Source organism: Cibotium barometz, chromosome 54 (assembly GCF_041138505.1).
Source record: "Cibotium barometz isolate CiBa-2024 chromosome 54, ASM4113850v1, whole genome shotgun sequence".
Taxonomy (NCBI): Eukaryota; Viridiplantae; Streptophyta; class Polypodiopsida; order Cyatheales; family Cibotiaceae; genus Cibotium; species Cibotium barometz.
This window is the reverse complement of record NC_141099.1, coordinates 26,231,300-26,246,496: the sequence shown is the minus strand read 5'-3', so window position 1 is coordinate 26,246,496 and position 15,197 is coordinate 26,231,300. Positions and strand designations below refer to the sequence as shown.

Below are 15,197 nucleotides of genomic sequence, written 5' to 3'. Positions count from 1 at the left end.
TGATCAAGAATCATACTGTATGGACCAATCATGGTGTATAACCATAATCTCAATATACGAGCAAACCTACAAAATCACAGCCATGAAAACTCAAACCTACAAAATCATGGAGCAAGAACAAGGTTAAATCAAAGCAGATGGAGCCTAAAATAGCAAAAGGGAGTGGGGACATGCTTTTGAAAAGCTAGGAGCTTGCACTTTGGCTCAAGAATCCTAACCTGTCTGACAACTTCTAGAGGCCTTGTTTTGGATGTAGAAGCCCAATTTTTATCATCTAGGGGTCCAAACTAACCGCCTCAATGAGTGCTACACTTCTAAATTACTTGCATCAAAAACTTGTAATTGCATTTTCTATGAAATATTAATGCAAGTTTAAGTTTTACTGCTCACACACCTAGAGGTATGTGACTTTCAGACTAAGGGGTCCCATATGCTAGAACTCAAAGAGAAAAGAGAGCTCCTTAGACAAGAGACTTGAGAGAACAAGATCAAAAGAGGAAAGGATGGCTGGTCTAGGAGATTAAAGCTTACCACTAGTGACATGCAAATATTTAATTTTGACCTTAAAGCTAGCCTTAGGTACCATTGATACCTATGCCACACACACAGAGGCCTTACACTCCTTAGCGACATCATATCGGCATTGGGACCAACACTGTACACATGAGTGCTCCACTGGGTTTCACCAAACCTGTAGTAACCTTAATTTTTCCAATGTCAAGTCCCTTACATATAACACTAATTTCAATCCAATCACTTCTCAACCTCCTTGATCCTTTAGTGAACAAACTTTTTCCATGTTGAATAATTAGGGTCGCACATGGGTTGAAAGATGTCCTAATCCAATATGACCTTAAACCTATTGCCTCAGAAATATCTAAATATATGAATAAATTTAATGGTTCCACGGAACCATATGAGTTCATGCAAGTGTTTTAACAATGTTGTGATGCGTATGGAGTTGTGATTGCCATCTAAGGTTCAAGCTTTCGCATAATGCCTAATAGGCAAAGCTAGTCGATGGTTTAGCACACTATGGCCTGAGATTAAAGTCAATTTTAGAACTTTGAAGGTAACTTTCGTCTATGAGTTCTCGAGGTAAGGCCACTAGTGGTGTGCATTATATGAACTTTAATATATAGAGTGAAAAACTAATGAAACCATACAAGATTTTATCCTCTAGATAAAAACTCTAGATTCACGGTGTGAACCATGGGAAAATTTGAAGGATACTCCATTAAAAAGATATTTTATGATGGGGCTAAAGAAAAATGGCTTCCACAACTTGATCCTTGTATCAATACCTGAGACCTTTGACCAATGTTGAAAAAAGGCCATAAGGTTGGATGATGACTTAGAGAAAGGGAATCTCTCATCCAAACAAAGGGGTGTTAAACGGTCTGAATTTGGAGTTCACCACTCAATAGCTTTATGTTTGTTAGCGGCCGATCAGCCCATTTGGCCGCCACCAAAGTTTCTCCTTTGAGTAACAAACTTGTCATGAGTCGGGTCGGGTCTTCTTGTTTTTAGCAACTTTGTAATGGTTTCTTGGAAAAAGGTAGTACCTATATGGATGTAAGGAGCAAAGGGAGAACTCCTCGGGGGTATCTGTTGATGCGAGAGTAGTGTATGTAGGAGAGAGTCTAAGCTAATGTTGAAAGAATGTGTTCTGGATTGGTCATCTCTCTTGTTGCTACTTTGTATTGTGTAATTCTATCTCTCTCTATGTTACATGAATGTCTATCTTGCATTAATCACCCTTAGGAAGTATTAATAAATTGAGAACTAACCCACTCATAATCCGTGCTACCTCCCCTATGCATGGGTAGACGTAGGTCAACGCCCGGCGTTGGCTTATTGCATTGAGCATAGTAGAATTAGTCGTCGCTCTTTAGGAGCCAAATAGGTGGTCTGGAACCACTAAAATATGACAGGCCAACGACAATGTTGCCCTAATGGAAAACTTGGAGAAAGAAATCCGAGATGAAAAGGGAGCTAAACGATAATAAAATCTGAACAAAGAGAGAGCTTCAAGGGAGCCAGTCAACTTTGTGTTAAGGCAAAGAGATAGCTTCGACACATTGTGGGCTGGCTGTGTAAAAGAGATAGCTTCGAGGAAACTACTAACCTTAACATGTTACTATCGTGGGAGGGGATGTTTTTTATGTGGTTGAGCTCGTAACCCTTGAGGTCTCCAAGCTTAACATCACCATGGGTAGCCTACCATTCACCTTCTCTTGTGAGCATTGTTACACTATCGTGTTGCACCACGGGCACTACTCCCTCCTCTCACCTCAAATCACTCACACACATTTACTAGCATGCATTAGATAGAAGATTAGAGAGAGGTTTATCAAGAGGGAAAGCTCAATTACACAATGGGAGAGTGTACTTTCATTATGAGAGAAGTTACCTGGCCATAAGTGTTCACACACTTAAACTATGGTCGGGAACGTGTCCAAAAACTTCTATTTGGCCTATTACTTATAGATTGCTTCATCTCATAATACATTAATGCATTACAACACTAGGAAGCACATCCTAGCTCACTACCACACGCTTTTGCAGCAAGAAATGCCATTAATTATCTATTATACATTTATGAGTGCCTATCCAAATTTGAGATTTGGACAACATTGCTTCATAGCTTATTTATACATAAGTTTGGTATGTCCATCCTTGACATTTGATGCACACACACACACACACACACACTTATGTGCACACACACACACACACACACACACACACACACACACACACTACTTAATATAAGTAAATGGACCACCACAACATGGTGATATGTGGCATGCCTGTATTTCTTTATTATTGGGATATGAGTATCAACATGTTTTTTTGGGGTGAAATCACAATCAATTTTTGCTCATTTAATCCATTTGAATAAGTTTGGAATAAATTTGGATAAGTTGTGGAGAGTAAAGGTGTTTATTAAGGTTAAAAGTAGTGTGATTTAAAGTTGCATTTATGTTTTACATTTGGATAAGTTGTGGAGAGTAACTTAGGTGTTTATTAAGGTTAAAAGTAGTGTGATTTAAAGTTACATTTATGTTCTACATTTGCATATATAAAAACTCTAGTATAGAAAGAAGTACATTTGAAATTGTAAGGATGAAGGGAAAACAAGGTTGTATTAGTAGTGTGTATTCAGTATTTATTAGGATTTATTAATAGGTAGAATTTTATGTATCAATAGCTTATAAAAACTCTAGTATAAAAGAAGTACATTTGAAATGGTAAGGATGAAGGGCAAACAAGGTTGTATTAGTAGTGTGTATAGATTATTCAGTATTTATTAGGATTTATTAATAGGTAGAATTTTATGTATCAATAGCTTAAAGAAAAGTGAATATTTCAGAGTATGTTAGTAGTAATAAAAACATATAATTTCATAAAATATAATTTATATTATGTACAATAAACTATAATATACAGTATTATATAATAGAGATAGATTTCTAATAGGTAGAGCTTAAAGTTTTTAATAATATTAAAAGATAGATAGATACTTTTCTAAAGGATACCTTATTTATTTCATGTAATATATAATAGAGATAGATTTCTAATAGGCACAGCTTGAAGTTTTTAATAATATTATAAGATATATGGATACTTTTCTAAAGGCTACCTTATTTATTTAATGTAATATGAAAGAAAAAAGCTAGAGAGAGAGAGAGAGAGAGAGAGAGAGAGAGAGAGAGAGAGAGAGAGAGAGAGTTAAAACGTTTACTTAAAAATATAGTCAAGGTTTCAAAGTGGACCTTCGACCTCCATCTTTTTAATATGTCTTTGTTATATATAGAATTATTTTTTAAAAAATCATCTATTAAAAAAATGTCTTTTAAATATCCTTTGTTGTGTATCTTTCAACATCTAATGCCACCAATCAAGGGCTAAATAAATTTCCACCAATAAAATAACACCTTGACTAGTCTTATTGTGACTTCTTAAATTTTTTAATGTTTCTTTCAACATCTAATTCCACCAATCAAGGGCTAAGTAAATGCCACTTTTCACGAATAAAGACTTATAAAATAACATCTTGGCTGGTATTGTTGACTTCTTAAATTTGATTATTTTTCAACACCACACCATCACAAATTGGAATTTGAAATACCTCTAAACTTCCTTACCAAAAGAATATTATTTTTAAATTACCTAATGACTTTTTAAAAGAAAAAAGGATCACCACTAGCAAATTGCAAAGGAAGAATCTCTCCCTTGTCAATTTTAAATGCATTGAATAAAGAATCATCATTTGATATTTATATGCATGTATATATGTATATGTATATATAATTTTATTCAAAGTGTCTCTATTTTTATTTAAAAATAATATTATGATAATGTTAAACTATTTATAACTTTAACTTCTTTTTTAAAGCAATTACAATGTTAAATGCTTTAGAAAAGAAGTTATTTATAATTTTAACTTCTTTGCTAACACACACACATATGTGATATATATATATATATATATATCACACACACACACATACATGTGTGTGTGTGTGTATGTGTTTCTCTCTCTCTTATACACACACACACACACACATATGTGTGTGTGTGTGTGTGTGTGTGTGTGTGTTTCTCTCTCTCTCTCTCTCTCTCTCTCTCTCACACACACACACACACACACACACACACACATACACATATGTGTTTCTCTCTCTCTCTCTCTCTCTCTCTCTCTCTCTCTCTCTCTCACACACACACACACACACACACACACACACACACACACACACACACATATGTGTGTATAAAATTTTATATAAAGTGTCTATTTTTTTAAAAAAAATATTATAATAAGTTAAACTATTTATAAATTTAACTTTTTTTCTAAATCATAATTATTGTATTATATATAATGCTATCATCGAAACGAAGAGAATCCAATGGGACATTCACTACATGGCCTCTCTCTATGTCCATTATATTGGGCCATTTTTTACATGGTTTTGCATGGTCAATCATGTGTTTATGGGTTATTAACTATAAGAGGTGATATATTAAGAACTTCATGGTATGGAAAAGAATAGTGTATTTTAGTAGAAATAGACCTTGGTGCTAAAGTTTGTTCAAGAATGTTAGCTTTGGTTAGAAGGGTAGTGAATATATATAAGGTTCATGAGTTTCTATAGAGTGCAAAACTAGGGCCTTATTTGAGACACAATAGAGACATTTCTTAAATAGAGCTCTTTTAGATGTGCAACTTCTTTGCCTTTGGTCCTTATTACTAAGCTAGTGAAGGTGGCCTTGTATGAAGAGGATTGATGGTTGATGACAATAGCATTTCTAGCCTTGCCATGCCTATTGAATTTACCATTTAAGTTGTCCATTGCATTGACGCAAGTTGTGTGAAGATTACAGGAGCTAATCATCACATTACAAGGAAACTCAACATTTTCCTACGCGCCCATTTGTGCATCGTATGAAACCCAATGTCCCATGCCATGCTTTTCTTCATATGCATCTAGTGCACATGTTGCTTTCTATAAAGCACTAAGCTATGCTTATGCTTATCTACGACTTTATTTTTTGGTAGGATTGATAAGAAGTAAAATAAAATGTATGGCATCTTGTGTATAGTACTAAGTTGTGGTTGCATTTATCTACAAATTTTTTGGTAGGATTGATAAGAAGTAAAATAAAATGTATGGCATCTTGTGTATAGCACTAAGTTGTGGTTACATGTATCTACAAATTTATTCTTTTGGTGGGAGGGAGTAGACCCTGCAAGGATGTGAAAAGGAATAGACTAGGAAAGAGAAAATCAGGAGTCAAGAATTTTTTTCCCAAGATGCTCCATTGCAAAATCAAGGAGGCAAGTCTTTACACGCTCAGGAAATGCTAAGTTTTGAAAAATATTCATTTTTTGGGATATACTAAGGAGGCCCCATTATATTTAACAAATTTAAACAAGATATGCTGATATCCTTGAATTGCATTCACAAATTAAAAAATCATCCAATTTCAAGATATGCTGATATCCTCGTGAATTGCATTCCTCGTGAATTGAATTCAATGCAAGCCCCCATGAGCATGGAGGAGGAGAGGAGGAAGGAAAAGGCCATGAGGGGTGGGATAGGTTTTCCACCACATAAAAAAAAGAGAGAGTGGGGGTCACTTAAATTTAATAAATATACAAATTATCCACCCAACAAAAGAAGGGAACCACACAAAAAAAAAAGAAAAGAAAAAAGAAATTAAAAAGTGGGTGTTATTGAGAAGAAGAGTCACAAGTGGAAGTTCCTAGAAGGACCCAAAGGCCTAAACTACTGTAATGTGTGATGATGAGAACCTATAGAAAGCCTTTTGAGGAGGGTTGAAGGGTGGGTTGATGAGAGAGGGCCAGGCTGGGGGTGGGTCACACGGAAAGGCTACCCTTGCCAATTGCCATATGTGCTCTCCTCCTCGATTCATCTATTTATAGGGATACAACCCCTCTCTCTCTCTCTCTCTCTCTCTCTCTCTCTCTCTGTGTGTGTGTGTGTGTGTGTGTTTTGCTTTGTGGCCCGTGTTCTTGCTTTTGGCTGCCATGTCGCTCCTGGACGACCTCCTCAACCTCGACATCACTGACTCAGGCTACATCATAGCCGAATACATATGGTAAGCCAAAATTTTGAGAAATTACAAGAAAAAACTCTCATTGTGCCTTTTGGGTCCTTGGTATAATTACATAATTAATAGCTTTTTTGGCCCCTTAATCTAGGCTTGGCAATGATTGAAATGGTTAAGCTGAACTTAAGCTTTGATGCAGCTCTGGAACTGCACTTAAGCTTTGATTACAGTGCTTAAAACGAAAGTTAAGCTGTAACGAAAGTTCTTAAACTAACGCTTAGCTTAAGTAGCAATATGGCAGGTCTGACGTGCTTGAGCTTCATCTCATGCTTAAATTAAACATCTAGTGAGCTTAGGCTGAAGTCTAAGCTTAATCTGCAGTAAGCTGTGGCCATGGATATGCTGTGTGGCTCATAGGTTTCCTTGGATTGATTGATCTCCTACAGGATAGGTGGATCTGGTCTTGATATGCGGAGCAAAGCAAGGGTAATTTGTCCTTTACAAGGGTCCTCCCTCCTAGTTTATGAGTTGTTTGCTTTATAATGCCCTGATTGCCTGAGCAGCTATGGGGTAATTGGGTATTTTTGTTAATTCGGTTACTTAGTGGATGGGTTAACCTTGCCCCTACACTTGATTTGTGCCTATGAGCAGACTGTGAAGGCGCCCATCAGAAGCCCTACCGACCTCCCCAAATGGAATTATGATGGATCTAGCACTGGTCAAGCTCCCGGGCAAGACAGTGAAGTCATTCTATAGTAAGCCTTGCCTCTATATCCATATCAAAGATAGTGCAGTGATTGTGCCCAGTTCACTTTTTCTTCATGGTTGATGACTTTGGAGTGCTGGCCGCGCAGCCCCCAAGCTATCTTTAAGGACCCATTCCGCAGGGGAGACAACATTCTGGTATGCATCACATGATCAGTATCAATGCCAAGAATTACATTTTTTTTTGAGACATTAATCAGTATGTTTAGATGCCAGGTTTCGAACCTTGGACCGTCACATCGGCAGGCCAAGGTGTTATCATTTGGGCTAGTGCCCGGTGACATGAGTTGCACATAGTCTAGCTTATATGCAGAAAGTGTATCATAAATGGACTGCACAATTTAGTTCCAGCATGCCTTGGTTTAAGTAGTACGGATTTCATGGTGTAGGTGATTTGTGATACCTACACTCCTCAAGGGGAGCCGATTCCCACCAATAAGCGCTTTGCTGCTGCAAAGATATTTGCCAACAAGGAAGTTGAGAAGGAGGTACCATGGTAAGCAAGTCTGGTACCTTTGATGGATTGTATGCAAGTGTGCACATGTGTGTGTCCATGTGTGCATACATATATATGGATGCATGTGGATCTACGTGCATGTGTGCATGCATTAGATATGTATAAGGGGTTCTGCTTACCACTGCACTTCTTTTGGGATAGGTTTGGCATTGAGCAAGAGTTTACCCTTCTGCAAAAGGATGTCAAATGGCCTCTTGGCTGGCCTGTTGGTGGCTTCCCTGGACCTCAGGTAGAATTCCACATGTAGTGTGCTATCTTCAAATATTCCACCTCTGGATTCCTAACTGTTTTGCTGCCTAACAGGGTCCTTATTACTGTGGAATTGGATCAGACAAAGCTTGGGGCCGTTCGGTGATTGATGCCCACTACAAGGCGTGCATCTATGCCGGCATTCAAGTGTCCGGTATCAATGGGGAGGTGATGCCTGGCCAGGTATAAAAATATGGGTATTTTGGTAGAAGAGACTGTGTATCATGTATTTCTGTAGTGGGCTGTTTGATTAGCCATTTAATGCTTATTTTTCCAGTGGGAGTTCCAAGTTGGACCCTGTGTTGGCATCTCTGCTGGAGACCAGTTGTGGTGTGCTCGTTACCTCTTGGAGGTAACAAAATTATGCAATTTGATTAAATTCTAGGGATAATTGATGGAGAAAAGTTGGCTATTTGATTTTACTTTCTAACGTGCTCATGGCTCATTTAGTTCACTGTGTAAACACTGAGTTGCATAGTCTTTGCATTGCCTCTTCTGCCTTTTTCTTGTGGTCATTGAGTCCATTGATTTATATGGGCCATTGATGTAAGACACTTGGTCATGCAGCGGATTACGGAGCTTGCCGGGGTGGTTCTCTCATTGGACCCCAAGCCCATTGAGGTGATTGGTTTTTCTTACAGCATTGAGGTGTTGCTTTCTGCTTTTGCTTCAGTTGGCCACCAGGTTTTTATATCTTGACTTCTGGCACAGGGAGACTGGAATGGAGCTGGCTGCCACACTAACTACAGGTGAACCTAAAGAAGTTCCATTTTTGTCAAGGTTTAACATCATAGATTAGGCAGGGTTTAGTTAGCTATGAGGCCCTTATATATCTTTGAAGACAGGACTTGACCTTCTGGTTGATATAACTGATATGCTTTGATAATATGCAGTACCCTGTCCATGAGGAGTGAAGGTGGTTATGAGGTGATCAAGAAGGCAATTGAGAAGCTAGGGCTGAAGCATAAGGAGCACATTGCTGCCTATGGTGAAGGCAATGAACGACGTCTCACTGGTCGCCATGAAACTGCTGATATCAACACTTTCTCATGGGTTTGTACATTAGCTGCAATCCTGTTATCTTTTTTCTTAGGCAACCTGATCATGCATGCATGCATACATTAATATATGCATTCATACACACATTTACAAACATATAAGCATGCATCATTCATGTGTGTGTGTATGTGTGGGCATGTGTTTGTGTGTGTGTGTGTGTCCTTATATTACATTTTGATTGCTCACCATGCATGCATGCATACACGCATTTACAGGCACATAAGCATGCAGTGTGTGTGTGTGCACGCGCCTACATTACATTTTGATTGCTCACATACCTTGCCTTGTGACAACTCTCACGAAACTAGCCTTGAATGTAAGACAGGGTGTTGCAAATCGTGGTGCTTCTATTCGAGTCGGTCGGGATACTGAGAAAGAAGGCAAAGGTAAGCCAAACAAACAATTGCTATGGCTTTCAAGCTATGATAGTTGTGACTTTGGAACGTGTGTACTTAACATCTATCATGATGTGCATTTAGGGTACTTTGAGGATAGGAGGCCTGCAAGCAACATGGACCCCTATGTTGTGACATCCATGGTTGCAAGCACCACCATCTTGTACAAGCCATAGAGGTAAGATGTATAAACAACAAAGGGTAGTGCCAAGAAAGCATTTACAAAAAAATTCTAACTTCTTGTTTCATGTCCAGCTCTTAAGAGGATGGAAAGGCTGTTGGGAATTCATAAAAGGACTTGTGAACCTTGCCCTCTATTCAAAAGAGCAGAATCATGTTGGGAGATTTGACATGGAAATTCTTCAGTTGTGGGATATTTGATGGATGTCCAATTTATTTTGGACTGTAATTATTGCTTTTGTTGTTATTATTTTCTATGGTTCAAGGCAAGGGTTGTGGCTACACACCCCCCAAAAAAAGTGTCTTTGTTTCTCTATCGATTTGTGTGCATTTGGTTGTGGTGCAATAGGTTAATAAGTCAAACTAGTTTTTTTTAGAGTGGGTGTCTTAGAAGGATCTCTAATGTGATTGTGTTAGTGCTCAATTATTTCTAATAAGGAAATCGAACCCGGCCCCCCATAATGAGACCCGATCATTCTACCAGCTCGACTACACGCCCGAGGGCACAATGATAGTGTTTCTAATGAATAGCATTTTTTGCTGCAAGTTCATTTCTCTCTAAAGCATGGATGCATTTAAATGTTCTCCCCTTCTATGTATTCACCATGTTTAATTAAATTAAACATTTGTAATTTAATTAAACATGTCTCCCTTTCTATGTCATCACCATGTTTAATAAGATTTTAATAAAGTCTAGTATAAGCCTGGTTTTTAATGAGTCTCTAACTTCATAGGGAGTGAAATGAATTTGGGGATGATACACAATAAAAAGTGGTTAACATGTTTAAGTTATTATTGCAAATCGTGGTTCATTTTTTAGCAAGACCACATCATGTTTGAAATAAATGTGCACATCATTTACACACTACTATTTATTTTATGAGAACTAATAGCGAGCTTGGACTTTTTTTGGGCACAATTCACTTGCTTATTTTTTAAAATAAACCAAAAATCCATGTGATCAAGATTCAAAAGCTCGATCTCATAAAAAGACGTCTTGAACTTTGTCAAGACTCAATTCTAAATGGGGCTTGGCACATTTGTGTAATCATTTTAAACTTGTAACCACTTGCAATTCTCATTGTAGAAATGGTGATAGTTGAAGAACTAAGGTCCTCAACATGTAAACCAAATTAATTCTAATGGTCATAATTGGACTCTTCTCATTTAGATTAAATGGTAAGAGTGATAGGTCAATACAAATCTAGCATGGTCTTAAGGAGTTTCAAATTATATGCATGCCTTCTTCTCCAATTATTTTGCCTTGATTGAAAGTGGCTTATAGAGCTTCTAAGGTCACCACTAAGTGGAGACTGATAAGAAGATTTTTGGTACACACAAATAAGTATTAGATTGGTTGTTGATGACATACATGGCTCATTAATAAATGCTCCAATGTGAGACTTGAATCTTAGAGGCACATGTATGAAGATCTTAGGGACCTATAGAAACCTAGGTTTTGTAAGCCTCTATAATTTGTTCACATAGAAATGCTTTGAACTCTAAAACTTAAAGGACGTCAAGTAGATACTCATTGTGGTGCCTTGGCATGCAACCACTAGCATTGAAGACCAGTAGTTTTGAGAATACTTGCTAAATTGAGGCTTTAAAAATCTCTCATATTAAATAACACACAAAGTTATGCAATTAATAATGACAAAAATTGCTATGTTAATTGGAATAGCTAGACGGATTGGAAGGTTTCCCTTCCAAAATTCCTTGAAGTCTTCTTAGACCTTCATAATGCAAGGATTTGAAGTGGCATTTACAAAACTTTTAATGCTAAATATTTTGTAAGAGTAATCATGTGGGGGCTTAGCTTTTAGCTTGTGAAACGACAAGAACAATCTTGTGGGTGCTTAGCTTCTAGCTTGTGAAATGTTAAGGAAAAGTAAAATGATGCAATAACTTGGCTATGGGCCTTGCCTACAACCTTCCACACTCTTTGTACATATGGCTTGTTTCTAGTATGAAGCCAAGCAATGATTTATGCATATAACATGCACATATGTCAATGTGTGTAAAGCTATTGACTCTACATTAATGTTTGTACTTTTCTTCCCCTCAATAATGATGAAGGGTTTAGATACACATGTTTGAGATCTTCTATGATGAAAAGATAAAGGTTTTAACAACACTTCTTAAGTGGTCTTATTGTGTAATGTTAGTCATTATGCTATCTACATGAGAAAACACAAAGACGTGCCATTACTAGGACATAGACATAGAATATTAAAAGATGTCCATTGCTTCTAGTGAGAGGCTGCACAAACATGTGACTCGTTTGAGCTCACCAACTAGCCAATGGGGTGGGTTAAAGTGGTGCTCACCCTCACCCTCTAGATGACTCCATCACTAGTTGTGTTGAAAAGGGTGGGTGCTCGGTATGAAGCCCTCCCTTACTAAGCAACGTGACCCATTTCCCAAAAATTCCCACTTCAATTAAAGAGGGGTGGGTGTTTTTCAAAGCCCCCCTCTAAGTGATGTGACCAATTTATAGGCCTTGTCCATGAGCCAAGTTAAATTAGTCAAAACCATTTAATGTCAAAAGTTGGTTGGTTAGAAATTGTTTAGAAATGAGAAATTCAAGCTATAATAAAGATGCATTCAATGCATTTAGCTAAGTTAACATGGTTGGTGGGAAAATGGCCTTTTTAGTGAGAGATGTCTTACGCAAACTCAAAAGAGAAGGTAACATCTTTGTCAAGAATGCAAGCTTTTTCATTGGGGTAGTGACAATAGCTCAATAGTAGAGCTCTAGGTTACTATCCATAGTATGTGATTTCGAATATTGACTCACCCCTCCCCTCGACTCAAGAGAAGGGAAGGGTGGAGTATAGAGTGGGTGGGGTAAAAATCATGGCAAAGAAGAAGAAGAAGACAAACTAGTATCTTTCGCTTTGAGTTTCTAAGATTGAAGAGTCTGCTTTCTTATTATTCGGAACCCTTTGATTTTGGAACGATCTGTAGTAGCCGAGATGGACTTGCTGCCTTTAGCAACAAGTTTACGGGTGGTTGGATACACGTCTCATCTCTATTGGCTAGTGGGCACATCGAATCGAGGTCGTTTTCGGAACCCTTCGATTTTGGAACGATCCATAGTAGTCGAGATGGACTTGTTGCCATTGGCAAGTTTATGTTCTTCTTATTATTATTATGTATAACCCGGTTTGTAATGTAATTTTCCTAGCTAAAATTCAGAAATCCTTATTGAAATTCTATGTTGCCTCTCAAGAGATGAAATTTGCATATTTTAGTTTTAAATCCCGACATGTGTATGATTTCTAGTGATTTTTTTTAGTATATATCCAGATTAAGCCTAAGCATTGCCTTTAATTGTTGCAAGGGTTGAAAAAAAACATTTTTTTGAGCATTGGATAGATTTATATCTATATACTACAATATATATATATATACTACAAGGAATCTACGAGACAAGAGTTCCTGGATTCAATATTCTCAGATTCTTGATTCCTTTTTCAGTTTTTTTGCTAACCTTGGAAGTTGGATTAGTAAGGGCCTAAAGGGATCTTCTCATGATCTACGGTCCACACATGACAAGCTGCCAAAAGACAAAACAGGATATTCCAATTATTTAAATAATGGTTAAACCCTACTAGATCAAGAATAATGAGAGTCTTGAAAAAACCCACACACGCGTGGAGCCCACTAGCTAATCGTGCGGCCCACATACCCGAGAGAGAGAGAGAGAGAGAGAGAGAGACGACTTGATTGGCTGCAGAGATGCTCTTAGAGAGAGAGACAGAGAGGGATACTAACGTCGATAGAGAGAGAAAGCGCATGTTCACACGTAGGGCAGATCATGTTCATACGTGTGGCGGGGTTCAACATGCAAGAGACTCAAGTAACGTCCGCCTATGCGAAGTATAGAAAGAGAGATAGTGTCACACTTTCATACTCTACAAGATGACTTGTTTAGTAAGGAAGGGGCCAATGAAATGCAAGGCACATTTAGAAGAGTTGGGAACCTGAGAGCTCATAAAAAAAAGACAGAAAAGGGAATCTTCTAGGCAGCCTTAAAAAAAAAAGAGACAACTTAATAGTCTATCCAGGAGTGAAATGGATCAATATGTTGAGTTAAAGTGGTGGTCACCCTCACCCTCTACATGACTCCATCACTAGTGTTGAAAAGGGTGGGTGCTCGGTATGAACCCCCTCCTTGCTAGGCAATGTGACCCAACATTTCCTTGAAATTCCCACTTACATTAAAGAGGGATGGGTGTTTTTCAAAACCCCCCTTCTAAGGGATGTGACCGATTATAGGCCTTTTCCATGAGCCAAGTTAAATAAGTCGAAACCATTTAATGTCAAGAGTTGGTCGGTTAAAAATTGTTTAGAAAAGTTGGGCATAACATTAAAGAAAATGATAGATTCAAGTTGTAATAAAGACTCATTCAATGCATTTAGCTAAGTTCACTGCCTTTTTAGTGAGAGATGTCTTATGCAAACTCAAAAGAGAAGGTAACATCTTTGTCACTAACAAAAGGGAAAAATGCAAGCTTTTTCATTGGGGTAGTGACAATAGCTCAATAGTAGAGCTCTAGGCTACTATCCATAGTATGTGATTTCGAGTATTGACTCACCCCTCCCCTCGACTCAAGAGAAGGGAAGGGTGGAGTAAAAAGTGGGTGGGGTAAAAATCATGGCAAAGAAGAAGAAGGAGGAGGAGGAGGATCTTTAGCTTTGAGTTGCTAAGATTGAAGTGTCTACTTTCTTATTATTCGGAACCCTTCGATTTTGGAATGATCCATAGTAGCCAAGATGGACGTGTTGTCTTTGGCAACAAGTTTACGGGTGGTTGGCTACACCTCTCATCTCTATTGGCTAGTGGGTTCATCGAACCTAGGTCTTTTTCGAAACCCTTCAATTTTGGAACGATTCGTAGTAGCTGAGATGGACTTGGGCAACAAGTTTACTTTCTTCTTATTATTATTATGTATAACCCAGTTTGTAATGTAATTTTCCCAGCTAAAATTCAGAAATCTGTTGGAATTCTACGTTGCCTTTTCAAGGGATGAAATTTGTACATTTTAGTTATAAATCCCGACATTTCTATGATTTCTACTCGACATTTTATGATTTCTAGTGATTTTTAAGTCTATATCTCGATTAAGCCTAAGCATTGCCTTTAATTTTAAGGGTTGAAAAAGAATATTTTTTAAAGCATTCGATAGAATATATATATATATATATATATATATACTCGAGGAGACATGAGCTCCTGGATTCAAGATTCTCAGATTCTTGATTCCTTTTCAGTTTCTCAAGGCTCAAATTTCAAACCTCCAAAAGACAAAATAGGATATTCCAATATGATTAAATAATGGTTAAACCCTAGTTTAAGTTTTAAAAAAACGTTTGACATAATCTGTAAGAATCTTCGAAAAAAGCCCACACCCGCGTGGAGCCCACGGCCTCCATCAATCAAT

General features: G+C 37.6%; 1 protein-coding gene across 1 annotated transcript; it reads left to right on the top strand.

Moving 5' to 3' along the window:
• The first annotated feature begins 6,258 nt into the window (after window positions 1-6,258).
• On the top strand, window positions 6,259-10,063 carry LOC147607991 (glutamine synthetase cytosolic isozyme-like). The gene is made up of 14 exons (XM_086789714.1): window positions 6,259-6,630; window positions 7,029-7,068; window positions 7,234-7,337; window positions 7,437-7,485; window positions 7,737-7,843; window positions 8,006-8,093; window positions 8,168-8,296; window positions 8,391-8,465; window positions 8,681-8,734; window positions 8,825-8,862; window positions 9,007-9,166; window positions 9,498-9,558; window positions 9,652-9,745; window positions 9,823-10,063. The coding sequence occupies exons 1-13, from the start codon at window positions 6,560-6,562 to the stop codon at window positions 9,741-9,743; spliced, it is 1,068 nt and encodes a 355-aa protein (XP_086645840.1). The 5' UTR covers window positions 6,259-6,559; the 3' UTR covers window positions 9,744-9,745; window positions 9,823-10,063.
• The last annotated feature ends 5,134 nt before the right edge of the window (window positions 10,064-15,197 follow it).